The sequence below is a fragment of the Synchiropus splendidus genome, chromosome 15 (assembly GCF_027744825.2).
Source record: "Synchiropus splendidus isolate RoL2022-P1 chromosome 15, RoL_Sspl_1.0, whole genome shotgun sequence".
NCBI lineage: Eukaryota > Metazoa > Chordata > Actinopteri > Syngnathiformes > Callionymidae > Synchiropus > Synchiropus splendidus.
The window spans coordinates 14,701,416-14,727,759 of NC_071348.1; the positions used below are offsets into that span (position 1 = coordinate 14,701,416).

Below are 26,344 nucleotides of genomic sequence, written 5' to 3' on the forward strand. Positions count from 1 at the left end.
AAGTTAGAGCAGATAGTTTGAAGCTGTGGAGAGGAGAGAGTGTTGTACAAACAGTGTTGTCAATACAGCTACCGTGGAAGAGGAGAAGAGGAAGACATCTATTGTAGTTCATGGATATATGAGGAAGATATGGACGAGACTGACTGTGACAAAAGAACAGGTCTCCTAGTTAAAATGACAGTAAAAATTACAGGTGACTAGTTTTGGAATTCTCAAAGGACTCAGTGTAGGGCATCAGCAATGCTGGTCATGACTTGACTTTAAGAACTACAGCTTATTTCATACTAAATTATTTTCAGATCTCAAGCTAGTCATCTATCTTCCATTTATTTTTTTCTCTATTCATTCATGAGCCAGCATCCCAAAATAACCCCCTAGTCCACGTCACTTCAGTGACCTCAGATGGTCTGGGTCGCTGTAAAAGCACAATGTAAACAAAGTGCTCAACTCTGCCTGACCATAGCCTTCACTGCGAGGATGGGTTACATCACAGCACAGCTCCAAATCGTGGCTATGCAGACATTCTGGCAGACGCTAGAAGGCACACCTTAATCCTAAATCTGTCAACTGATGGGAGCTTGTGTTACAGTTGTTTGAACTCAACAGCATTCTGCTGCTTAATGACACGCTCACACCATTGATTCGTTGTAATTAAATCTGAGGCTCAAAGAGAGAGTTCAGCTCAATACATGGAAAATAATGTGCTGCAAATATTCAGCCCATTAGGTTCAACCTTTTCTTCACTAGGCAGAAATCACAACCTCTCCAGCTTGTTTTTGTCCAGATAAATAGCTGATATTGTTGGGAAAAGCACGTGAAAATAAACAATCTCCAAAAATGACAGTGCAAGTGTTTTGTGTGTCATAGTAACAAACGAAGAGTTTTGTCCTCGCCGCATGTCACCGTCTCGCCTCATCTCTCGCCTTCACACATCCGCACAAAAGTGCAATCCACAGCTTCTGTCCACACACTCATACAAGATGCTGACCCGACTATTTACTATGTTACTGGAGCTGTCGAAACAGCAGAATCCTCCCTGCCCCTCCTCCATGGAGCCTCACCCTCGCTCTTCCCTCCCTCCGCCTGGATCACGATGGGACTAATATCCCCTTAGAGATCTGAGTAATAACAAGTTGACCTTCACATTAAAATCTCATCAACTTTGCATCTCCCTCACGGTCCACCCTCTCCTCCTGTCCTTCATCGTTCTTCCTCTCCGGCTTTACAGTCTGTAAACGCTCCTCTGCGCTGTTTAATGCGTCTTAAACATTTCCGCTAATGATAGTTGTTATTATCATCCTATTGTCCACTCTCAGACCTGAAACCAGCATGAAATTCATTTTCAAAATGAATCTCAAAATGAAAAAAATCAAAAGGTTAACTGCAAATTAGCTGCATTATCCAGGTAGTGTAGCTGAAAAGTGCTTAGCATAAGTGAGAACGGCATGGTTTTCTACCCTCTTTGGTCTGTGAGTGACATTTCCTGTTTTGTTTTGTTTGTCATTTCCTGGTTCACTTGAGTGTTTCGCTTTCAGATGTTGATATTTTACTCTTCATTTTCTGAAAGTGAGTCAGCTCTAGCGGATACTGGTCAACGCATATGACCAGAAAATATTTTGATAAATACTCAATTCAAGATAAAAGTAGCAAAAGTCAAAAAGGTGTTGATGGGACAGAATACAGAAAATTGTGTCATAAAATAAAAATAATAAAAGTCAAATGTTTTGTAAATGTAACATCTCTTGGCCAAACCCATGGGAGATGCGTTTTGGACCAAATTTGAGTCATTGCTCATCCAACACAACACCTTCCTGTACGTGGCCAAAGGATCAGTGTTCAGAGTGTGAGTCACGTGGTTTACTGGTTAGGTCACATGGTTTCTTTAAGTTTCCATGACAAATATCTTTGAAACAGAACAGTTGAAACTGAAAGTGCAGCAGCCATTTTGAATTTTGTATTGGTTATCCAGATTTCCTAAAAATCTTTGGGTGAGGTGGCCACTCAGTAAACTTTAACTAAATATGACTTGGCATTGACATTTTATATTGATGCAGCTGCTCCATGAGACAAAAAGAATATCAAAAGTATAAACTTTGTGAATAGTCAGGTTGGATTTGAAAGCGAATGCATTTTACAACAAAAAAAAATGTCCCAGTGGTTCCATGCGGCCTCTGCATTGCTCTTGTACAGTCCTGTGTGCACTGTCCAAAAGTTGAAATACATTTAAAAAAAACAAAATTGTCAAGCAAATACTACTCAGTTTATACTACAGCTGCCTTTCATACTGTTTATAAAGGGCAGGGACTAATAGAGATTAATTTGGAATTGATTAGAAAGAAAACAAATGAATCCAAATATCACAAATGAAGTGCAAATGAACTTTCTTTTAAAGGGATGCATTTGCACTTGGCCTCGTAACCAAATCATCCATAATGTCAATCTAAATGTCATGTTATGTATAATGTCAATGTCATGTATAATGCATTTATATGGCTTTACAGATGGCTGTTTGTAAATAGGTATTATTGTTTACACAGTGTGGTTAGGTTAGGGGCTTAGGCTATGGTTAGGGGTTCTTTAGTCGTTATAACTGGATGAAACTACACTTATGATGCCTTATAAACCTTGTCATAACTGCCAATACATGATTCTGAACATTCAGACAGCTTCTATAAAGCCTTATAAATGCATTAGGATGTCTTGCGAATGTACTATTACTGCATCATAGATGCGTGCGTCAACTGTTTCTATGTGCTCATTGATCAATGGAGCACCTTCTCCATAGGTTCAACTTAAATGTGATCACTCTGGTGTCACTATTAAAATGCTAAAATTGATGGTGATTGATTGATCATATCCCCACCCATACATACAGTATGTATATGTTTATATGTTATTTGAGCTGATATTGATCTCAGCAGAGGTTTTTGTCATCATCTTTCACTACTTCCTGCTTGACTGCGTAAAGGTCAGGCAGACTGAGCCTGGAGCTACAGTGAAAGTGAACCATGTATAGTATTTTTAGTGTTGTTAGCGGTATCTTCACTTAAGTGGTTCGAAAGAGGTCAGTGTGATCTTTGAAACAGTCATGGATGACCCACTATCTGCCCTGCACCATGGCATCATGTGTCATACACTTCTCATGTTTAACTGATTTGGTCAACATATTTAGACAAGAATAAAAACTTGTTGGTCGGTTCTGACTCAGCGACACAGACGTCGTTCTTCTTCTCCGATCACTCATTTGACTCTCCGGTTTTTAATCTCTCAATGATCTTTCATCGCCTCCCTGTCGTCTCTCTATCATTCCCTGAAGTCACAGTATGCTATACTGACAGAGTTACTAAAAATATAGGCTTCCTGCCACCAGCCTACTAAAAATAACTGCTAGGAAAAGTGGTGAAAGAAGAATGGAAAGGATAAGTCAATGAATTCATTGTACTATGAAATTTAGATTGTTAAAAAATGTATCTCTTGATCATTTGAGATTAACATCTTATCATGTTTAATATTTGTTATCTTCCACTTTTGTTCTCATAACTTTCCTGTAGTCAAGCTGATGGAGTTCTCCGTGCCACTAGAAGTTCAGAAGTTCTCAAAAAATTGTTCCATTTCATAGTTTTGCCAAATGTTAGACGTCAGATTTTTCTCTGACAGCATTCCTGGAAAAAAAAATAAATATTATTGCTGAAATCAGTCTGTGTATCATTCGTTCATCCAATTGTCCTTTTGAAACTTTTTTTTTTTAAACTTTTTTCTTTTAAAAGAATCAGGAGAAACATGGAGAGGTACATTATCGTGTATTGTTTTTTCTGTGTTGTTATTGTTTGATATTTAAAAGGTACAAATTCTTTTTTTTAAGGAGGCTCTGAATGCATATTGTACAGAGATGCAGGCAAAATTACCGGTATGAAAAATGACTCATTTGTTTTGAAGGAATCCTTAAGGAATAAGGGAAAAAACAATGTGTTTTTGAGCGAATGATACATGCACCAAAATCATCAGAGAAAATGATAGTTTGAAAGATAACTTTCAGGGTGATTTCAGCAGAAGCTCACTACTAGCTTCAACACATTTCTAATAGACAGGCCTCTCTAGTCTCATGCATTCAACATGTGACACCCGTATTTTAACTATCTCACACAGTCAAGCCGTCCACCGAGTGACTTTGCTGTGGAATGTACACCAAGCAGTAGCTAAAACAGCGCCACCTTTAAGACAACTCGAAACATTGGAACAGAAAAAAAACTAATATTTCGCAGAAAAAAATGGATGGAAAAATTTTTTATGTAAAAAACAGATAAAAATATCAAAATGGGACATTTTTGTATTGAGGTAGAAAGCTAGAATGTTATTGAAATAAAAAAATAAGAATATTAGAATCTATGTAATTTTTCATCCAATATTCTTTTTTTTCTATTCCTATATTCTTTTTTTCATCCAATGTTTTTCATCAATGCCAATGTAAGCTGTCCCTGGTCTAGCCCCATAGCTATGTAAGAGTCAACAACGTTGATGTAACTGAAATATCTTTGCTTATATATTTTAAGATGTGTATTGGATAACCTGAGGATGAACATGACAAGATCTGCGCTCTGAATTGGACAAGAAAGAGAAGAGGTGATCGCCAGCTGTGTCTCAAGGAGGGGGTCTAAAACCAATGTAGCCTCTATGGAAATGTGGAAAATTGTAATTTATTCAGAGCACAACCTTTTTTCACGCACCGGTGAGTATCCACGATGTAATATAACTTCAAGTCAAACCATAATACCTGTGAAGATCAAATCTAATCTGTGGTTCATCTCAGCAACATGTTACCTTCTAGTAGGATTTTTCAACCTGGGTGCCGTGATAGACTGTGAGGTGTGCTGTGGGAAATGATTCACCTCATTTTTGTTCCCCACAAATAATAATAATAATAATAATAATAATAATAATAATAATAATAATAATAATAATAATACGGACGAGGGGAAGAAGCTGTTCCTGTGACGACAGCAGCCTCCATCCAGAGGGAAGAGGGACAAACAGTCCATGACCAGGGTGAGAAGGTTCCACTCTGATCCGACCTGCACGTCTCTGGATCCTGGAGACCTACAGGTCATGAAGAGGTGGCAGGCTGCAACCGATCACCTTCTCAGCAGAACACACAACGCTGCAGTCTGCTCTTGTCCCTGGAGGTGGCACTGCACATGGTGATAGAGGACATGAGTATGGACTCAATGATGTCTGCGTAGAACTGCACCAGCAACTTAGTCGGCAGTCGTAGTTTCCTTAGCTGCTGCAAGAAGAACATCCATTGCTGGGCCTTCTTAATGAGGGACCTGATGGTCAGCTCCCATTTGTGGTCCTCGGTGATGGTGGTTCCCAGGAAGCAGAAGGAGTCCACAATAGGAATTTGCAAACCAGCCAACATGAGAGGGGAAGGAGGAGCTGTGACTCTCCTGAAGTCCATGATCACCTCCACTGTTTTCCCACCTGGTAAACCTGAGGCCCACATTTTGATCTCTATAAGCAAGGGCTAGTTTTATATAATTTCATATATAATTTCAATTTCATGATATTTAGATGATTTATTACATTTATTTTATTCATTTTTTATTTTATTCAGAATTGTATTAAGTTTTTCCAAATTTATCAGCAGTTTGCATCAAGTGTATTTCTTTTCATTTTTTCATTAGTAAATTTGACTTACACGTTTCTTCTGCTAGTGGGATTTTTCCATGAAAAGTCGATGAAAATATGGTTATTGATCACAAATGAAATCAAGAGTGATGAATCAGTTCTATTGAATGGGCCCCATTTGTTCTGGGAAAGGTGAGCCCCGACATTAATTATATAATAATTTGATCATCACTGTAGTCTTTTCACGTCCTCTATTCTCTAACATGGAATATGTTTCTTTAACACGCAACACTGTCATCAATTTCTTCACAGTTCCTCACCTGACCAGGGGGCCTCACGTAATCTCTGCTCCGGTTGCACAACACTCTCTTTTGTCTCTCCTGAGGGCCCGTGCCTCAGGCAGCCATCCTTTTGCTCAGCGAGTGTTTTGACCGATCTTGTCCAACTTTTACAGGAAAAAGACAGAAATTGGCTCAAAAACTTGAGACATCTCCCATTATGCATTAGTCTCTACTTGCTGTATGTACCATCGCGGTGGCACTCTGTGAAATATGTATTTTATGTCAGAAATAGGTTGTCTTGTGTGTGACAGTGTGAAATGGTACAATGCAATGAGTGAAAGATCGCTTTGGTGTTAAGGTCCTTTTACACCAGACTTTTCATGCAAATATTTTGCATGTTATTTTTTTTTTTCAATCCTGCTGTTTTCAATGCAAGCTTGGACACCAGCAACATTATTTCAGGAGCTTAAGTATTTTTTCAAACCAAAGATTTTTCAAAAGTGTTGCTTGAGACAAGCACACATCAGATCAATTGAAACGCTCATTGTTGACACATCACATTCCAAAGCATTCAACATAGCTGAGTGCTTGTTCGTGTTCATGCCCTAGCACCCGTTTTTTTAACAGCAAAACAGATAAAAAATAGAAAGACACCATTTACAAGGACCATGTATGGAGGAGAACAGCTGATATATGATGAAGATGAGCACATTGTACAGAGGACCGGGTCGGCACTGAAAGGTGAACAAATACAACTCTATGTAAACAGAGGGAGCTGCTCTTTTCTTGTCTGTGCAAAGGGCTCGATAAACCTGCAAGAGTAGCTTCCCTGCACACAATTTTCCTTGGCCACACACCTGTGTCCCACACAAGAACAGTTTATCCATGTAAATCGTATCAACGCAGTTTCGTGATTTCATGATGGTAGAAATCATAGCGCCCTATTATTCACTGTGATTTGTGTGTTTCGACTAGTATTAAATTACACTGCATGTGATGAGCATGGACAGGTGTGTCAAGATTCGCCTCCCAAATTTTTGGAATTTCGCCCATTATTTGTGTCAGGGTCAGTGTGCCTGGAACTTTCACGTAAGTGATTTGCAGTGACGTGTCACGTCTTCAAATAACATTTGAGAGTACTTTGGTGATCAGTACGTACAGCTTTTTAGTGGCTTCTAGTAACTTGGTTTTATCCACACTGTCATCCAGAAGGGATGTAAAATGAAAATTTCCATTCAAGAGTCTACCTGCGTCCATTTGTCTGTTGCTGCCGATCCATCTCACATTCTGACCTCGGCACCTTAGACCCAGCTCCAAAGATTGTCATTGGTTAAGGAACATGAGGACATGTACTTGGTGCGTTTGGGGAGAGCTAGGCAGGCGAAGGACCAAAAAGTGTAAAAGGTGTCTGGGATGTGAAGTCGTGATTTGGTCCTGTTGATGTCTGGTCCTGGCTCGAAGTCAGTTCCCCAACAATTTTGTTATCTTGTTCATAAGTGAGAGCGAAATGGTGATGGAGAGATGGATCGATGCGGCGTCTCCAGCCATGAGGACATGAAGGGACCTGTCAGTCTGCATTTCTACTCCAACCTATACTCCATCTCCAGGGCACAAGGGAAAGAAAGATTTTATCAATTATTTTTCTACCCTATGTGAAGCTTGTTCATCCAGAGGAGTAGAATCGTAGCATTGACTGAAGCAAGTGAGACTGCTTCAGTCACTGGGTTGGGACGCTTCATGAACGTTAAAACGTCTAGATAACAAAGTTATTATAATTGTGTTTAACGTTTGGCTAAGCGTTAAAGCATTATAGCAATGAGTGGTCCTCCCAAAAAAATGTGTGCAAGCCTTCTTTTCTTTTATTTATATATATATATATATATATATATATATATATATATATATATATATATATATATATATATATATATATATATATATATATATATATATATATGTTAAACACAATTATAATAACTTTGTTATCTAGACGTTTTAACCCTCAAAACCTGACAATGACCAGTCAAAACTCGTGAAAATCCTGACAAAGAAAAAGATATCTTGACAGAGATTTACTAATACACACACACGCACACACGCGCACGCATACACACACCCTCTCTCTCCCTCCCGGAGTCACAGTGGCTACTGGATCCACCGCAGTGAAGACTGGATGAGGCAGAGTGGGAGACACATGATGGAAAAGGGGGCTATAGAAAACCCGCCAGACGGTAAAAACAAATAGGAGGCTGATAGGACAGGAAAAGAGACGAGGGGAGCAAATCCACCAGCATCCCTGTTGTGAGCTTTTGCAGCTGACGAGTGCGCACGACAGACGCGTCAGGGTGAGTATTCTCCCAATTTCATCAACTACTCGTGTGTTAAGGAGACGCCTCATTCCGTCCACCGTGCTCGACGACATCCGGCCGCGCTCACAGATTCACGCCAGGTTATCAGAAGGACACTATTCCAGATGTATGAGATGCGTATTGGCAGTCACGTGTCTTTTTCTCTAACTCCGCGTCCGTATGTTTGCGCCACTCCCGAGAGAGAGGAGTCCATCATCCAACACAAACATGTAGTTTAAAAGACGGACTTGGGTGCGTTAAAATGGTGCGTGAGCTGCGCTGCGTGAGCAAACCCACCCACTGAGTCACCACCTCGCGGTTCCGAAGTCTGTGAGAGTGCCTCCACTCGCCCCTCATGAGGGACACAAGGTTGGTCAGTCAAGCACACGTGGGGACGCGTGCGCTATCTGTGCGACTGCCTGTGCGTGCACTCCATTCAATTTTTATTTTGATTTACTGTTTTCTTTCTTTTGGGAGGGATCAGGAACTAGGTCCTACAATGTCCTGACACATTTTGTAAGTTATGCTCTTGTAAATTAAAATAATCTTAAAAGTGCATTAGATCTTTTCAAATTTGTGACACAGATATCATATTTTTCAAACACCTAGCGAATACCTGATTGTATGCCGAACTGTGATTTGGGGTTCAAAAGTGTCCTGCCAACTCATTTTGTGTGGCCTGCAAGTGTGCATGGTCAAATGCAATGCTTCTTTTGAGTTCTCGAGACTTTGACCCTCTGAAAAGGCTTCAACGTCTCTCATGGCATGTTCACACCTGCCAGTCTTGACACTCTTGGGGGAACATAAGACACAATTCCAACATTTTTCATCACAGAAAACATAATTGTGTTTTAATGCACTCTTTTCTAATCCCTGGAGCAATCTTCTATTATGAGCCATTATGAAAATGTTCAATGCAAAAGCTCAGGATTCATGTGCAGGCAACATGTTCTATCAAGACTGAACACGAGGCATTGATATTAATGTACGGTATGTATCAAGGTGATGGAGGAGCGTGAAAAGTGTCATCTCAGGAAGCAACATATTGAGACAAATCTCATTTTACATGTACTTACATGAACTAGTCTTGAAGTTCTGTTCTATTCAAAGATGACGCAAGCATTGCTAAATACTTAAACAGTCTTTCAGCAGATAAGCAACTGACCTTAGTGATTGAGCGCCCCCTGGAATCTCGAGGCTTCTGCTTCAAAAGAGTCACTCTCATCTTTCCATGGAGTTTGGTGGCAGACTGGTGGCATGACCATCTCATATTTGCAGTTGGTAATGAGTTTACTGTAAGGCAATGTTAACTGAAGTTTGTTATATGGATAGATCCACCTTGCCCTGGTTTGAAAGCACTTTCCATAGGTGCTTCCTGTGGACATTTTGTGAGGAGCTGAGCCATTCATTTCACCCCATATTGATATTTACAAGTAGACTTATGCTGACTTTCCACGTTGTGTTTCGCTGCATGTGTTTAAGTGGAGTGAAACAGTCTTTCTTACGTGTGTTACGTTCCAGAATTGGTTGCATGCAAGGAGATGATCGCAAGCACTCTCTCTACTAAATTACATGAGCTTGGTACACAAAGCTCTTGCTCTTCTCCTTACTGGCAGTGCCGTCAAAGTCACCATGACTAAAATACACAGTCCTTTGAGGTGTGTGATGTGTCAAGTGACACATTGCCACATGCAGAGCGGTGTGAAGGTAACCCTTCCATCTATCTTCTGTCCTTCTTTGGTGCAATGTGCTGAGAAGTGCACTCATTGAAAGTCTGATGCATCAACAGGCAACGCTGAAGGCTGCCATCTGTGTCAGCATGGGACACAAAAGTTGCTCAGTTCCAAGCAGCCCATGAAGCAGACCCAGCAGCATCCCCACACCGTCTTGGGGGGAGAGGGAAGGGAAGAGAACTCCTGTTGGGGGAATATGTTGGGGGAAAATCAGATGAACAGATGTTTGAATTTGAGTCCCCTCAGTTGACTAAACATGTGACAATAGTAGCCCTTTGAAACCAAGTTCAAAACAGGTTGTACTTTCTCTAAGTTCTTTGTCTTGAGATATTTCCCATCAGGCGTTGCCATAGAAAGTTCTTGATCTTCCAAAAAGCATGGTTGTCTCTTAAAGTAATCGATTCCATATATTCAAATATGAGTGGATGCACTGCGATCTACACTTTGTCTTTGGCTGACATTCCTTTGTGTAATCATACCACTCAGAAAGAGATCTTTTCAAACAAAGCATGGCAGGTGTTTACAGGAGCTAACTGAGACGTGAAGAGAAAACACTTTTGAGAGGGGAATGCAGTTAGATGCAGTTGGCTGTCTGATGCAATCATCTGTAACCAGGTGAAAAATCCAGTTTTCTATGTCAATGCAGAACTTAAAGCTGCAACTATAGACAAATTATCTGTGACCTGTTGTGCACCGAGTGGGAGACACATATCAGTGGCTAGTGAAGAGGTGATGTGCGACAATATTCCGTTTGTAATAGGAAGCTATAGTTGAGGTCTCTTGCCCCCCTCCGTTCCTCCTGATGTCACTCTGTAGATCGTGACAGATTACAGGGAATTAAACCTTTTGTCCCCCTGTGGCTTCTATCTAACCAATTCAATTGTCTCATTACTATCTGGGTGAGGGAGCTGAGGGGCCTGTCTCGCTGTGCTAAAATTGGATTGTTATCTCGAATCTAACTGGGAAAGTGATTTACTGTCTTCAGCCTCAACCCCAAATTCACAGACGACTCAAACTGTTTTTGACCACATTTTTGAACGATAAAGCACGTGTTTTCAGGCTGTCACTCAGAGCACATTTGTCATCTATAATGTGCATGAGGAGTATATTTAGTGGTTGTCTTTGTTGTTCACCTTGAATGAGTAGATGAAAGGCCGTGAAAGTTTCTGTCCAAGTGCTGAAAGTTCTGTGTGTTGCATTTTAAAATTTTAAGCCACAAGTACAATGTCAAGACTGAGAATTCAATGATATCTCAAAGTAGGTAGTTATTATTTACTACGTGGTTATTATACTACTACTGTAATAGACATTTTGTTTTCGCAAGTGGTCCCTGCGGCCCTTATTTAGGATTTCATACTAAAAAACTCCACCCCCATTCCATCACGCATAAAATTTGACGCATTTCCACGCCACTTTATAAGCTCTAAGACTTTAATATCAAAAAGATATCAAGTGGATATAAAGTTCCGATGAGAAACGGTATCAAAAATGAGTCCCAAAATAAAAAAAATGTCCACTCAAGAGTATGGCTATAAAAATAATGTATATTTTAAGTAGGTTAGGCTGTATGTGTGTGTGTGTGCTTGTGTGTGTGTGTGTGTGTGACCATGCTAGGTAGGCGTGTTTTAATGTTTCGCGCAAGAAACAAGAGGAAGCTAAAAAAATGTACTCGGTTGTTGAAGACTAAGGCTTGGTGAACGAACAAAATGGTGAAGATGATGGCTTCGAAAAACAAAACTCCGATTATCAGGGAGACATCTGTGACGGTTTTCAAGTATGAGACTGATGAATTACGCCTGTACTAGCTGAGCACAGAAGAGGATCCGACACCGCTGACCGATCATGCTGTTTTATCATCCAGCGACTGGAGTATTCTACAGATGGTAGAATGCTTCAAGCAGTGGAGAAAGAGCCCACTGAATTTGCTATTGTCTGGATGTGTAAGAACTCTGAATCAGACCCGTCTTCTGTCAAGGAAGAATATTTTACCTTGGAATACCTCAATACTGAATGCGGCGTGTCCCGTACTCTGCTGAGCCTGTGTGGATCGACAAGATGGAGGGAATAGTGAGGAGAGATGTTCAACTTGTTCAAGTTGCAGTTGTTCAGCTGCAGCCGGTAGTGGAATGATAGTGAGATAGTAAAAATGTGCTTTTCTTTTAGTCCACCCCCTCTCTCTCTTTATGACTCAAACTCACTTTTAGACCACACCTACCCCACCGCCGATACCACACCCTTTCACCTCCTTTGGTAATAAGTGTATTGCGCTCGACTATAAAGCATCATCACCAAGACAGATTTTTCATTCCACTCATACAGACCGAGTGCAGGAACTCCCTCTTCAACCATCGTCATGTCTTTTATTTACATTAAAGCGCTCAAAGTGCGCTGTTTTCACACACGTGTCCAAAGTTTTGACACCACAGCCGGTCTCAGTTGCTGCTCCTGGTCTTCGGTCCAACAGGAGATCGGCTCTGTTGGTGTAGCTGCAGACACGCATGCTAAAACAGCGCATTTGAGTGCTTTAAGATAAAACACCTGTGATGTTGGTTTGATGTGACAAGGCTCAATATTTTGCCAGCATGACGCTCTTTAGCCTGTAAAAATCCATATATTAGCGGTTGTTGTATAAACTGCAGGGATCAAACTGCGAGGAAAAAGTAGCAGACATGATGGTACTTATGTGCCTCGAGTTGAAGAGGTACAAATTTTTAAATAATTATTTAGCATTAGAGAGATTTTGGACTCTGCAGACATTGTTGCACATTTCGGACCATAAATTTTTCATGCAGACAAAGTGTGTTCAGCTCAAATGTTCGACATGTGAACACAAGCGAGTCAAGTTTCTCGCCTGCTGTAGGCTGATAAACATCTGATTTTATTGCCAGATGGATTTAGTTAAATGAATAATGCTGTCATGATCACGCCGCTGCGCTGTCTGCATGAGCAGAACATGCTGATTTTCTTCAGTAACTGAAGATCACCAGACTATTCATAGATCATTTCTGACGTCTAGATCTGTAGATCACTGATCTTCTCGATCATTTGTCATGTCTCTCACTTTGTTGTAGCGTGGGAATATCAAGACACTCCATATTACGCAGCTTGTTTCCACCATTTTCTTGTAAAATAAACACGATAACACTCATTCATATTTACTTTTGACTGTTGGCCTGTCATCTGTTAATAGCTGAGGTGAGGATGACCCGATGCTTGTAAATAGGTTCGAGCTTGTGTCACCGGGCTGATGACAACTTCCTTCAGACGTGCTTCATCCTGGCTCACAAACCAGCTATTTTGTGCAGAATGTCACCAGCCGAGAAGAAAAAAAAGGACATCGCCTGAGGCACAGAGGTGCCAGGCTGCCCCTTAATGATAATTTGAGTTTATATTAAACGTTAATATCTTACTCTTTTCTGTCAATATTTGTCAGAGAGAGGTATTTTGGGAATAACTTTGGACTCCTGGAAAGTCATTTCATCCGTTCACACTGACCTCATCTCACTCGTGTCATACCAGTGGAACTACTGTATGTTGTTTAGGGTGGTAGGAGAAATTTCACAGATGAGGCGTTATTTACCTCATCAATAAAATGAATTTGTAAAAAACAAAGTCTACCCTTTAGAATTGGAGTATCAGACTAGACATTTCACAAAACTGTTGGGCATTTTGAGGGATGGTAAACTGTCCTTCTGCCCTTTTGGGTCAGCCTGTCTCAAGATATTTGAAAAGTAATTCCTGCCTGTTGGTATTAAAAATGTCATGTCCGGTGGTGTCGGGTGTAATAGAAATGGAATTGAGAAATAAGTTGCCACTGTCTTTCCACTCTCATTTAATCCGCTACCGGTGATGGTTCAAATTTTCTCCAGACCTGCAGACAATTCTCAGTGTGAAGTAGATTGACTGGTGATAGATCAATGCTTAGCTCTCAGTGAGTATTTAATTCCGCCAAACCACCAGCTGGCCACAAAACTATGGGAACCGCTTTAGTTGTTAATAATTCACCAGTCAGCGCCCTAGAGTAACATCTCTGGCCACACAACACTTCTGTGAGCTTGGGAATTCACTGTAATATACAGATATCTTTTATTTCATTTTGTCTTTGGTTGGTTTACGTGGTGAAGTCCACACAGACAAGCTGTGGCCCAGGGGGTTCATGGGGGTTGTCAAGGTCTCTAAGCTGACCAAAGTAAGACTTTCCCTGGAGTGGGGGTTCTGGAACATCGACAAACAAGGGCTTACTGTTTTCTGGGAAGAAGCTTCAATCATTGATCACTGTTAAGCACATCTTCTGTTTCTGACGTTACAGAAGAGAGTTTGTGTAAGTTTGGTACAGTCATGAATGAGGAAGAACCACTTGCAAAGTAAATGTTAAAAAGGCTGTTCAAGCAGGTTTGGAAACAATTGATGGAGAAAGTTTGAGAGTTAGTTTTGTCTTTGGAGCTGAAATATGATCTTTAACTTAATCGCTCTAGATTTTTTTTTTCACTTAAAGTCCCTTGTTACATCGATCCATAAATCAGTCTCTATTCATCTGAAACGCCCAAACCTCAGCATAGTTCAACTCTCTTTATATTCACCTTAAACAAACTAAAATGTCAAGTCAAAGCAGTGCTCTGTGGCACACTGAAGGGCTGCATGCTGACATCTCATCTTTTCAAGTATGTGAGCATCTGTGTTGCATCAGCAGGAGAGCACGCCTGATTTGACTCCTGTCTGCCTCTGTCAGAAGGAAAGGTTGAATTTGAGACGGTTAATCACCACCAAAACAGCTCCTTCCCTCCGTGATCACAATGGCAAGTGACAAAAGTGGCAGTGCAAACAATCATCCAGCTGACATGTCAAAGTGTCACAGTAATCACACATTTCCTCGTCTGGCAGCGGGGCTCCAGAATAATCCTGAAAACATGTTGTTCATGTAGGTTCTGCAGGCACAACACCACGTGTCACGGTTGCTTGACTCGAGGATGAGAATTTATAGTTGTTGCTGTTTGTGTGGACAGTTCATAGACTAACTGTCCACTGGCAACAAACCTTGGTGTTATGGAAACATCATTGCCAACTGTTTTGTTATAACAAGCAGTTTGCAGATTGTTGTAAAAAAAATATACAGACATGCTGTTGAAATTATCATGAGATTTCCAGAACACACGAAGTTGAAAACAACGCCAGACCTATAAGTGGCGATGTCTGTCTCTGTACCTTCCCACTAACAACAAAGAAGAGGGCGCGCTGACTGTCCAGCTCACCCTCTTTGGAGAAATGGGTGCACTCGACCGCCACCTGAATGACTTGCGAGAGTGTAGGAGAAGAGCCAACTGCCACGCGTGGTGGAGTCAAAGTGTTTACCATGAAGGCAGTCACTCATGTCTAGTTCTCGGGCGGGAATTGTTTCATTTAAATGACGTCTTCCACACTGTGCGGCAAACACAATTATTGCTGAGATTTAAGAAGCGCACATGAGGCAGGGAATTCCGAAGACAGAAACTAGTTTAATCGAAACTAGACCTCCACCACTTTAACCGTCAATCCTTACAGTTACAACTGATTTCCACAAATGTGTATGTGAACTTCACATGAAGTGATTCACTGAGAAAACACATAGATAGGCGCAACAGAAAATAATTGGGAAGCGCTGGCTTAAAGGAACCTGCTGATGAATCCAGGCCAAGAGGCTGTATGATCGCTGACTTGAGCATGATGCTCAGCTATTACAAACAGGTGTGTGTCAATGCGTTTTGAAATTCTAATAAAATTGAAATTCTTTCTAAATTTTGTCAAGACATTAAAAGAGCTTTAGTTTAAATAAGGTGATATAAAAACTTGAATATAGCCACCATCCTGATTTATTGTGCTATTGTCAAACTGATGCAAAATAAACAATATTTTGTTGTTTAAATGTATGGATGGGTCCATCATTAGTTTCACTAATATACCAAATTCATTCAAATTGAAAAATGTGGCTTCTTGTGGCAAATATTCTTATATCAAAGGGATAATAATGAAAAACAAGTGAAAAATAATCACACTCTCCCACGCTGCTCAACTATGAAATGTACTCTCGCACCATCAAAGCACTTCTCTCTGTGAGGGTTTATTCTGGACACACAAAGTGGTCAGGTAGTCTTTTTTAGGTCATTTTAATTATCTTACAAGTCTCAGGGAAGCAAAGAGCGAGCGTGAGCTGAGGGACAATTAGACAGAGGTGACACGAGTGCAGGATTAAAAGATGAGAGAGGAAAAAACTTCAACAGCAAAACTTTAGATGAAACGATAATGGAAGTTCTTAAAATTATCTTTGGATCTTTATCTCTGTGGCCCCTTGTTAGGTCAGAGCAGCCGCAAAAGCTCCCAAATAGCTATCTCTGCGTCGTGTGTGATTCACAGGTCATGGTGTTTTTCCTTCTAAATTGATCCACCTGCATCACTGTCGCTCTGCCCTGTTTCTCCCCCAGATGAGTTCGTGCAGTAGCCGTGCACTGACCATCCTGTCCACAGTGTTTGGAGCCTGCGGGCTGCTGCTGGTGGGGGTGGCGGTGTCCACAGACTACTGGCTGATCATGGTGGAGGGCATCATCCTTCAGCAGAACCAGAGCATGGAGGTGAAGATGGCCCTGCACTCAGGCCTGTGGAGGGTCTGCTTCGTGGCTGGTAGGACCACTTGAAACAGACGTGTGTTACAAGACGCTCAGCTGTGTATCCAACAAAACATGACTTTTCTCAGGGACTGAAAATGGGAGATGTGTGGCCTCCGAGTACTTCACGGAACCTGACATAGAAATTACCACTGAAAACACAGCAAACATCCTCAGTGAGTAACACCGTCTCTCACCTCTCCTGCTGAACAGTGTTACCGAGGCCCCCTGGCGTTGGCTTATAGGTACTGACGAATGAAGAAAAAAAAGTTAAACTGTGAATGTATTTTGATAAATACCAATACAAAATCAAATATCTATTAGTGGTTTTGTGAGTGTAATAGTTTTGTTTAACATCTAATTAAAGAATCAAAGTAGGTTCTGAAGACGTGTGCACGGACAGATGCGCAGATGCAACTACACATAAAGAATCAAGTTTCACTGTCTCTCCTGAAGAGATGGTCCGTACTGCCACGCCCTTCCCCATGGTGTCTCTGCTCTTCGTCTTCATGGCCTTCGTCATCAGCAACATCGGACACATCCGACCTCAGCGCACCATTCTGGCCTTCGTCTCCGGCATCTTCTTCATCCTCTCAGGTGAGACGCTTTTCTTGATCATCTTCATCACTTTATCTTTATAATAGATAACTCCCTTCAGAAGCTTTCATTTCACCCTGATCATTTTAAAGTGCCGCTGTGGAGCTCAGTGTGTGCCATCAAAAGAGGATAGCGGTATAAGTAAGAAGCGTTTGTTTTGTTATGTTTTTTTAACATTTGATTTCATACTTTTGCAACTTCCTATCATCTTTTCATAGAATAGCAATGTGAGAATACAACAGATGCTAGGATGAAGTGAAATTGGAGGCAACTTTAAAAGACGTGATACATCTTCAGATTTATGAACAGCCTGAGGTAGTTTTATATGTTAGTACTAATGTTTCATGCTGGCATCGTGTAAGCAGCCTAGTGTGAGATATCTGGAGCAGTGGAATTGCATTGCCATTTCTGTTTCCTTTGTTGTTTTCATGTCTTTTTTGAAACGTAAATGTGATTTGATTTTGGTGGTGTTCAATTGCATGAAAGGCATTTGTGTCCCCGTGATCTGCTCAGGTTCAGATAGGCGAAAATTTGGTAAATATAAGGAAGTGTAATAGAAAATTTAAACACCAAAAAGAGATATGAGGGTGTGTGGAGTTAGGGAATGTTTCTGTATATATGTTAGATTACATTTATCCTGACAAACGTCTTTTTTTATTCACTTACCACATTTTCTTTCATATTATCTTGAGCCAGCTTTGCTCATAATCTCATCATTAATTATTTTTTTAGTTAAATGTAAAGTTAAATGTGTGTTTCTGAATTGTTTCTCCACACTAGCATTGATGAATAAAAAAATTTACAACTTCATGAATTAATTTTATGTTAGTTTTTTTTTTTTTTTTGTTTTTTTTTTTGACATTGCGTTTATACTGAGAGACAAAATAGAACTAAAAGAAATCAAATTTAGCGTTATAATTCGGTTCTGCACTGACGTCTTTTAAACAGCAGGGGGCTCTAAAAGCGACATTTGCAGCCTTAAATGCGATACAAGTGTCCATCCAAATCTGAGCCCAAGTGCCACACAGCGGGGTCTGGTGTGGTGTACAGTTCCGAGTCATGTCCAGAGTCTTCTGCTGCTCAGAGGACTGGGGACTGGCAGATGAAAGGCGCAACTGATAGTCAGCCTTACATAACTGCTTACGTAATTTATGTCATGGGGGGTGGAAGTGTCACTGTGTTTTAATCGTGGGCTGATACATGATGAATTATTCTGATTGGATTTTAGAATGAAGTGCACTACTGTGTGTGGCAGACACCCAAACATCCTTCACTTCAGTGATCAAAATGCGATAATAGCACTTCAGATCCAATAAAGTGGCTGCTTCTCTGTTGACTCTGTCTCTATTGGTCTAAATACAACTCCACTGTCATGCAGAATATGTTTTCTCTTCACCTCTTACAACAGTGTTAATTCTGAAATGCTGCAGTGCGTCTTCATGTCCAGAGCAGGGATGGGCAGCTAAATTGGCCTGGTGTGAGGGACCTGTTTTACCTCGTATATTTAAAGTTCCTATTGCACATATCTGCTATTTTACTCCATCTAAATCTTCCAAATAAAAGTCTTGGTCAGTTTTAGATCAGGTGATGGATGAACACCTCCAGCACCCTGTCCTGCAACTTCTGGGTCTGGATTGAATCCTCTCTCTGTGGAGTTGTCTGTTTATGTGTTATGGATTGGTCTCCTGCCCTTGTGTTTCATTTTATGGAGAATAGAGAAATTGACATCCAGTCACACTTCCAATTGAGACAAATTTGTCCAGAATTATTGCATTTTTAATCACAATTATTATAACTACAACATCATGTCAAAGTGTGTCACACTCCGTCAAACGTCTGCTGCCCACCTTCACACCCAAACTAGCAGGTGTTGAGACGAAGCTTCAAGCCATGTTAATGTTTCTCATTATCTGAAATGTGACTCAGAACAGCTAATACTGCTGGTTATAAGCTGGCTGCATCATTTTCACTCATATACAACCGTGCGGATCACACCAGATTATTCTAATGCCAAACTCCGATGTTGTCCTCTTATCACCATTTCAAAAAATGTTTGTCTGGACTGACAGTGTTGTGAAATATTTATTTCAAATGCCTTTCAGTTTTGAAATGACAACACAACCTTTTAAAATACACTTTGAAAGAGCTGGCACCTAAGTAAGTACATCAGAAGCACAGGAATTCCCCATCTATCTATGAATATTGATTATTTGCTTATGGCCATGTGCTGCATGTCGTACATCCACATTTAGAAGTCAAAGCAGACAGATGTGACGCAAAGTGAGACTTTATTATTTCATGTGAAGCTCTCAGCTGCAGGGACACACTTGAAAGCCAAGATGCGAACATTTTATTCCTCTATCTGACCTGATTATACTGCTACCTTGTGGACATTGAAGACACAACCACCCCCATCATTGCTCATGTTTAACTGAACTACTAGACAGGTGACACCAGTGCCTACACGAAAAGATTGCAGTGGCTTCTCCCAGTTTGTATGAAGAAAGCAAGCAGAGTTACTGACAAATTCCGCTACGTTGACAAAGGGTGTCAAGCATAAACGCTACATTCCAATTGGCTAAGATTGGCTTTAGCTTCTCGACACGCTGCCACCTACGGTTAGGAATGTCCTGGCAGCAGACACAGGTTGGTGTGAACGCAATGGAACAAAAATCTGCCATAGTTCTGGAGCAGTTCCAACAAAGATGCAACAGATCTGCTAAGCTCACAGGTTGGGATCTAAAACTCTGTAAAACAGTAAGTGGAGTGACAAAATAAAAGCTAAAGGAAAGCAGGCCATAGCATACATTTTATTTCCATCATTTTATGGGTCGTTTTCTGAGGCCTTCCTTCATTATTATTTGCAATAATCTCAAACAAAATGTCATGGTTTGATGGTCTTTCTGGGACAGTCATATAAGCAATGAGAGGCTCATCCAAGCAAATGTAAGAAATTACATTTTAGTTCTCTGTTGAATAGTTGCACTAGTCATCATCTGACAGCACACTTTATTTACTCTCACCATCGTCTTGTTTTCTTCTTGTTCTCTGTCGTCCATCCTCCATCAGTGTCTGTTAGCTGGTGGACGGATGAAATTTCTCCTGATAACTGGGGTTGATCTCCACCACAGGTCTGAGTCTGGTGGTGGGTCTGGTCCTCTACATCTCCAGCATTAACGACGAGGTGATGAACCGACCCCGGGAGCCAGAGCAGTTCTTCAACTATCACTACGGCTGGTCATTCGCCTTTGCTGCCTCCTCCTTCCTGCTCAAAGAGGTCAGTGTTTTGCTGAAGTGTGTTAAATTACATTTCCATGTCTTAGATCTGACCTGTGATGGAACAACCTGGCCAACATCAGCAGCATTCCATGTCAATATTCATGCGCAGGGACCTCTCTGTGGGGGGTTTGTGTGTGTATCCATCCATGCATGTATTCATGCCCCCCCGCCCCCTCACTCTACTGCCCTTCTGCTTCCTCTTCATCAGCTGCAGCACTAATATGCTGCAGTGGATGGATCAGCCCGTCTGCTCTTTTCCCCTCCATTTCTTCCAGTAAGATGCTTGACAATTTCCAGTGAGCAGCTGCGTATTAAAACATGTCATGTACTAGAAAGAACCACTGCATTACCCACAGATTCATGATGCATTCCAAAGTATTGTCACTTCTTTTTGACACTGCATTCTGTGTTCTCTCCTCCTCCCAGGGTGCAGGTGTTCTGTCCGTTTATCTGTTCATGAAGCGTTACGCAGAGGAGGAGATGTATCGCCCGCACCCGGCTCTCTACCGCCCCCGCATGTCTGAGAGCAGCGATTACAGCGGCCAGTTCCTCCACCCTGACTCCACCTGGCCTCCTCCAAAGCGAGGTCGCAGCACCTCCGAAACTTCCAGTGACATCTCCATCCAGCTCAACCAGCCTCCTCCAGTCCCGCCTAAAAACAGCCTCCAGGCCGGGGGTAAAGCCAGCCCTCCCTCTGCTTCATCCGCGGCAGCTACCTACCAAGTGCCACCGTCGTCCAGTGGATACCCCTCCCAACACACCCTGTCCAGATCACATGGCTCACACCCACAGGGCCAGACGCTCCCCGTGGCTATGCCTCCGTCACCTGTGCCCCCTCCTCACTATCACGCTCACATGCACATGAGTGCCTCCCCCTGTTAGAGAGAGGCAGCCCAGGCTGAAGCAAGGGACTTCCATGTAAGCTACACATGTAGGGAGTTGAATGCAAAAGTAAGCATTCAGACAGAGTAATGTAGCAGACTGAGCGTTTTATACTGTAGATGTTGTGAACTATAGCGAACAGTTTTCTGTTAAACGTGCTTAAGCAGGTTGACTGACAGCAGGGATAATGTGGAGAGGAAGGGTGGGCAGGGAAAGAGAGGGGCTGCAGTAGAAACCAACATGCTGCAGTGCTGCGGGAAATTGCTATGGAAATGATGGCTTGAAAAACATGGATCACATACATGGATTATACATATGTCAGTCCGGCTGTGACTATCTTTTGTACATTTGCTCAGATCCATACTATGAATTATTATGACTATGGATTAGGGACTATGAATTATTAGAGGAGTATTTATTATATTATATATACTGTAAATGTGTAATATCATTTGCTTCTTTAATATCACCAGGACGAATGAACCTATATATTTAAGCATACCGAACAATAAATACAATTGCACACGACGACTGGAGCGACAGCTTTTTGGCACAATTTTGCCACCGGGCTGAAGTCGGACGCTCTGGCTGAAGACTGCGGTAGAAATACGACAACCAGCGTCTCCCTGGGGTGCAGTGCTTGCAGTCGTACTGGACGAGGTCTGCAGTCATGACGCGGAGCTTTACTGCCCTCTACTGGAAACGTTTCGAGTTGAAGCCGTCTTTGATTTGTGTCAGTAGCGATAGGCGTAAATGTAATGGGGTGAAGTGGAAATCTTGATTCTATTTTTCCTGTTTGAAAGTTACAAATACAGTCATCTGTTGTTGTTTTTTTTTAGTATAGTATAAAAGTAAGTCTTAATGATATTAAACGTTGCTAGCAACGATACAAGATACAACAATTTATCTGGTTTTAATAGCTATTTCCATAAAAGAAAAAAAAAGTACAGCTTTGTTTTGGTGCATGACTGAATTATATTTCATTATGATCATATATTTAACACTGAGGTGACTGGACAAAATGAGGTGAAAATTGAGGTGAAATTGTACCTTTAAACTCATGACCATTTATTGAAGCCATGTTTTGAAATTATCTTTTTTTCTGACCAATTAGAGTTCGTAGAGTGCTGGCTGTAAATAATCCATAGGTTTGGTTGTTTTTCTGTTAATGTCCTGTGATGGACTGGTGACCTATCCAGGATATCCAGCCTCTCACATCAAGTACCTGGGATACACTCCAGTGTTTGTTTTTGCATCTGTTTTTTTTTTTTTTTTTTTTTTGTCAAAATAACTTTGAGCAAAGTTTTGGACAGATTTGGATGAAATTTTCAGGAATGTGCAAAATGGGACGAGGAATAAATTATTCAATTTTGAGTCCCAGATCCTTGTCTGGATCCAGGAATTTTTAATGGATACTTTAAAAATGCAATACTTTAATACTTTTTGAAAGGATAGGACCTTTTTCTGTGTTTGTGCCAGATTGGCAATTAGATATAGGTATCTTTTTTGAAGGATACTTTGTCATTGGGAGACTGTGTTGTGGGTGGACTGAAGCTGCTTGGCAGAGGTTTACACTCTCCGAGTGCTTATGTAGTAATACAGTGGGATGGAAACAGTTAATCCCAGTATTTATTTAGTATGTTGTCAACATCTGTGGTAGCGCTTCGCTCCTGCCATATTTTAATATGTGCAATTCTTCAGAATGTAGATGTTAAGCTATTACTTGAGACAAGCACATCAAGCGCTGACGTTAACATGGAAGTGTTCTTCTACAGACGTGACAATCTTTGTTATTAAAGCTTAGGTAGTCAATGTGACGTGAAGAGAATTGAAATCTATTACATGTAGATGTATTTCATAAATGTTGCACTGAATGACACCATACATCTGATTTACTCTATTTATTAAATTGGATTATATTTTCAGTCTGAGTGAAACCAATCATACCAGTTTATATACGGCAACTTTATTTTCATTTAATACTGTAGGTTTGTACTTTTGGTTACTTTGAAAGTGTAATATTGAAGTGAGACAAAAGCGAGGTTTCCGCGGAGCAGTTCATCCAGGTTGGATGTATAAGAATAAATTAGCTTTGAGTACATTAATATATTGAACTGTACTGTCATATCAAACAGAGAAAACAACTTAAGGACTGAAATATGATTTCAGTTGCCTCTGCGGTGTGTTTTTGAAGTCATTTTCACAAGATGAAAGAGCAGCCACTGTGGAAGTGCCTATAGTATTTAATATTAGAACTTGCACACTGTCCTTGTGCATGGTATCTCTCCCTTCCTCGCTTCCCTCGATCCACACAGTTTAACGGTGTATAGCCGTGCTTGCTTCCACATGACGCCTCACTCTGCTGCACATAGCCTTTATAAAAACAAGCTGTGTAAGTGACACTGTATACCTATGAATTACTAATGACTTGAGTTGTATTAAGATCACTGTTCTCTAAAATGTTGCTGTACGTTTCTACAGCGAAACCACAATAAAAATGTTGGCATTTATTTCTGACTTATATAGCAAACTACTTTTCAGACTGGATTGTGCAACACTCATCGCCAAATATTTCTGAGAGAAAATATCCTTTCATTCATCTTTACATTTTCCTTAGTTCAGCGATGTCATACTCAATCATGAAAGTGTCTGAAATGTTCATGATCTCTGTTTTTAAAAGCTGCCTGGTGAACGGTATTGCTGGTGGCTTTTGTGGAACTTCAATTTGGTGTTTCACTCTAAAGCAATTTTTGAAGCTCTTGCAGGCCCCTTCCTGGGACGGCTATCTTATCCCTTGTCCATGTGCAATATTGACAAAGAATTATTGATGAAATATAGCCATTCAAGAAGGGCAGAAAGACAAGACAGCTGCCTTCACAGCAGCTGTTGAATCTTTCCTCTGCACCCCACCTTGGTGCCTCCATGTTCCTCAAGAATCACCCAACAATCCTAATCTTCATTCCCAATATGGACTGCAGAGGAATCTTCCAATATGTTGCAGGTTGTAGGCGCTTCCCAAGCACCTCTACGACTACTTCCAAATAAAATCAAATGACTTTCAGGATCAAACAGATTACTGACTGGAGAGATGTGTTTCATGTAGTCAGTGATAAAAGATATGACGATTGATGTTCAGCAGAGGTCTAGTTAAGATCAAACACCATCACATTTGCTCCTCCTTCTGCTGAACCAGCACATTGGTATAACCCGACGTGGTCTTTCCTGCTGCAGCCTGATTGTTATTCTCCTCAGGAGAGTCTCAGTGGACAACAGCATCAGCAGAAGAAGTCAATGTTATGTCATGTTATGAAACTCCATCACCGTGATGACATCAGCTGATTCGGAATACAGCTTGTGTGTGTCTGGTTTCAGCTTTTCTGAGGGTCTCTGTGAGGGGTGGGGGGGTGCTGCACTGCAGTGCACCAGGGGATGGTAACCACGATGGTCACTGTGTGAGTAGGTCTGTGTGTGTCTGTGTTAACACACTTAGATGACCAAGCAGTGAACAAGAAGTGGATTCATCTTAAATCATTCTGTCAGCTGCTGCAGTGTATTATGGGCCTGGTGAGTGCTTTTCCGTCAGGCTATTCATGATGAAGGTTATTATAGTATTAAACATTCAGTACTGGATGTACAGAAAAGTGTGCTTGCCTCTATTTAATATTGTTTTGTCTTTACCATAAGTAAATAATGGTCATTATTAAAAGCATTACCAATGCCAGCTGGTGATGGACAGTGTTCTAATGGCCATATAAAAGGCATGTTGCTGTCTCAACAGTGGTCAATAGAAGACCTGGCTTGGGAGATCTTGAGCATCCCTCTCACCACAGGCGCAAACAATGGTGATAAAACTGTGACCTGTGCTTTGTGTGTGGACACTTTCCTGCAATCATTTGTTTTACTCTCCTTCCTGTGAGTGTGTGTGTGTGTGTGTGTCTGTGTGTGCGCACCCGCATGCGTGTTTGTGTCGCTGCCTGCATCCCGTCTTTGTATATATGTGTAAGTGTGTTAGTGTGCTGTTGTCTGTGTGTGTGTGTGTGTGTGTTGGTTGAGTGGATCTCTCTTTTCACCACCACCATTACTGCATGAAAGAGCTGTCACTGTGCATTAGCTCCCTCCAGCTCTCCCTCTCCCCTCACCGTGTGTGCGTGTGTGCGTGTTAGAGAGAGAAAAGGAAAGGGGTGAACTGGGCAGCAAAGCCATTTTAAAGCGATTGAAGGTCATGCACAGTTTTGTGCTTTCCAACTGCTGCTCAGCTCCGCCTGCCTACTCACAGCTCAGTGGAGGACATAAATTATACTCCATCATAAACATCCTGAGACTAAATAATCTGTTTCACATTCAGCCTCAGCTGCCTGCGTCAATATATGTCCATATTGATGAGTGGATACCTGATTCGATGGCCATATATCTGTGCAGTAGTGTTTCCCAGAACTAATCATCACAGTGGAAATGTGTCACACTAATGCACCCACTGGCTTTTCCTTTCTCAGGGCATCAATACATTTCATATTTCACGTAGTGTGCTTTGAAAATTGCGGGTTGACTAAGGGTTTACGATTCGTGTATGTGATGCTTAAAAGAAAAAAAGGGATAATTAAAAGGAAGATTGTAGTTTTTTAATATCATATTTCATGGGAAATATGTACAGACAACAATTATAAATTATACTGTATGTATTTTCATGCTCAATAAAGAGGAAGAAACCCCACCAGCTCCAGGCCAACATAGAAACTTCAAAATGTGCCCCAGTGATAACTTGGTCACCATTGTACGGACCTTTATTACTCTGATTGATGAATATTTCTAAATATGTTAAAAATGAATATGCCTTTATGCAGTCAAGTATGCCTTAAATCTTCATTGTAGAAGGTTCACAATAGTATAAATAAAAGAAAATTAACATGCATGCATGAATCACATATTTTGTAGGAAGATGTTATCAACACCATAGTGGCCAATAA

At 41.0% G+C, this 26,344-nt stretch overlaps 1 protein-coding gene across 2 annotated transcripts; it reads left to right on the forward strand.

Moving 5' to 3' along the window:
* The first annotated feature begins 8,069 nt into the window (after nucleotides 1-8,069).
* Nucleotides 8,070-24,757, forward strand: cacng7b (calcium channel, voltage-dependent, gamma subunit 7b). Of its 2 annotated transcripts, none has more exons than XM_053887799.1 (6): nucleotides 8,070-8,251; nucleotides 16,443-16,638; nucleotides 16,712-16,798; nucleotides 17,079-17,219; nucleotides 20,351-20,496; nucleotides 20,925-24,757. In XM_053887799.1, the coding sequence occupies exons 2-6, from the start codon at nucleotides 16,443-16,445 to the stop codon at nucleotides 21,378-21,380; spliced, it is 1,026 nt and encodes a 341-aa protein (XP_053743774.1). In that variant the 5' UTR covers nucleotides 8,070-8,251; the 3' UTR covers nucleotides 21,381-24,757. The 2 variants fall into 2 exon arrangements, with proteins under 2 accessions (XP_053743774.1, XP_053743775.1); XM_053887800.1 differs by having other exon boundaries at nucleotides 16,486-16,638.
* Nucleotides 24,758-26,344: the final 1,587 nt, after the last annotated feature.

Coding starts and splice junctions, on each gene's coding strand:
- cacng7b (XM_053887799.1), top strand. CDS start 16,443: ATGAGTTCGTGCAGTAGCCGTGCACTGACCATCCTGTCCACAGTGTTT. Junction 16,639..16,711: donor GAGGGTCTGCTTCGTGGCTG/GTAGGACCACTT, acceptor GACTTTTCTCAG/GGACTGAAAATGGGAGATGT. Junction 16,799..17,078: donor AAACACAGCAAACATCCTCA/GTGAGTAACACC, acceptor TCTCTCCTGAAG/AGATGGTCCGTACTGCCACG.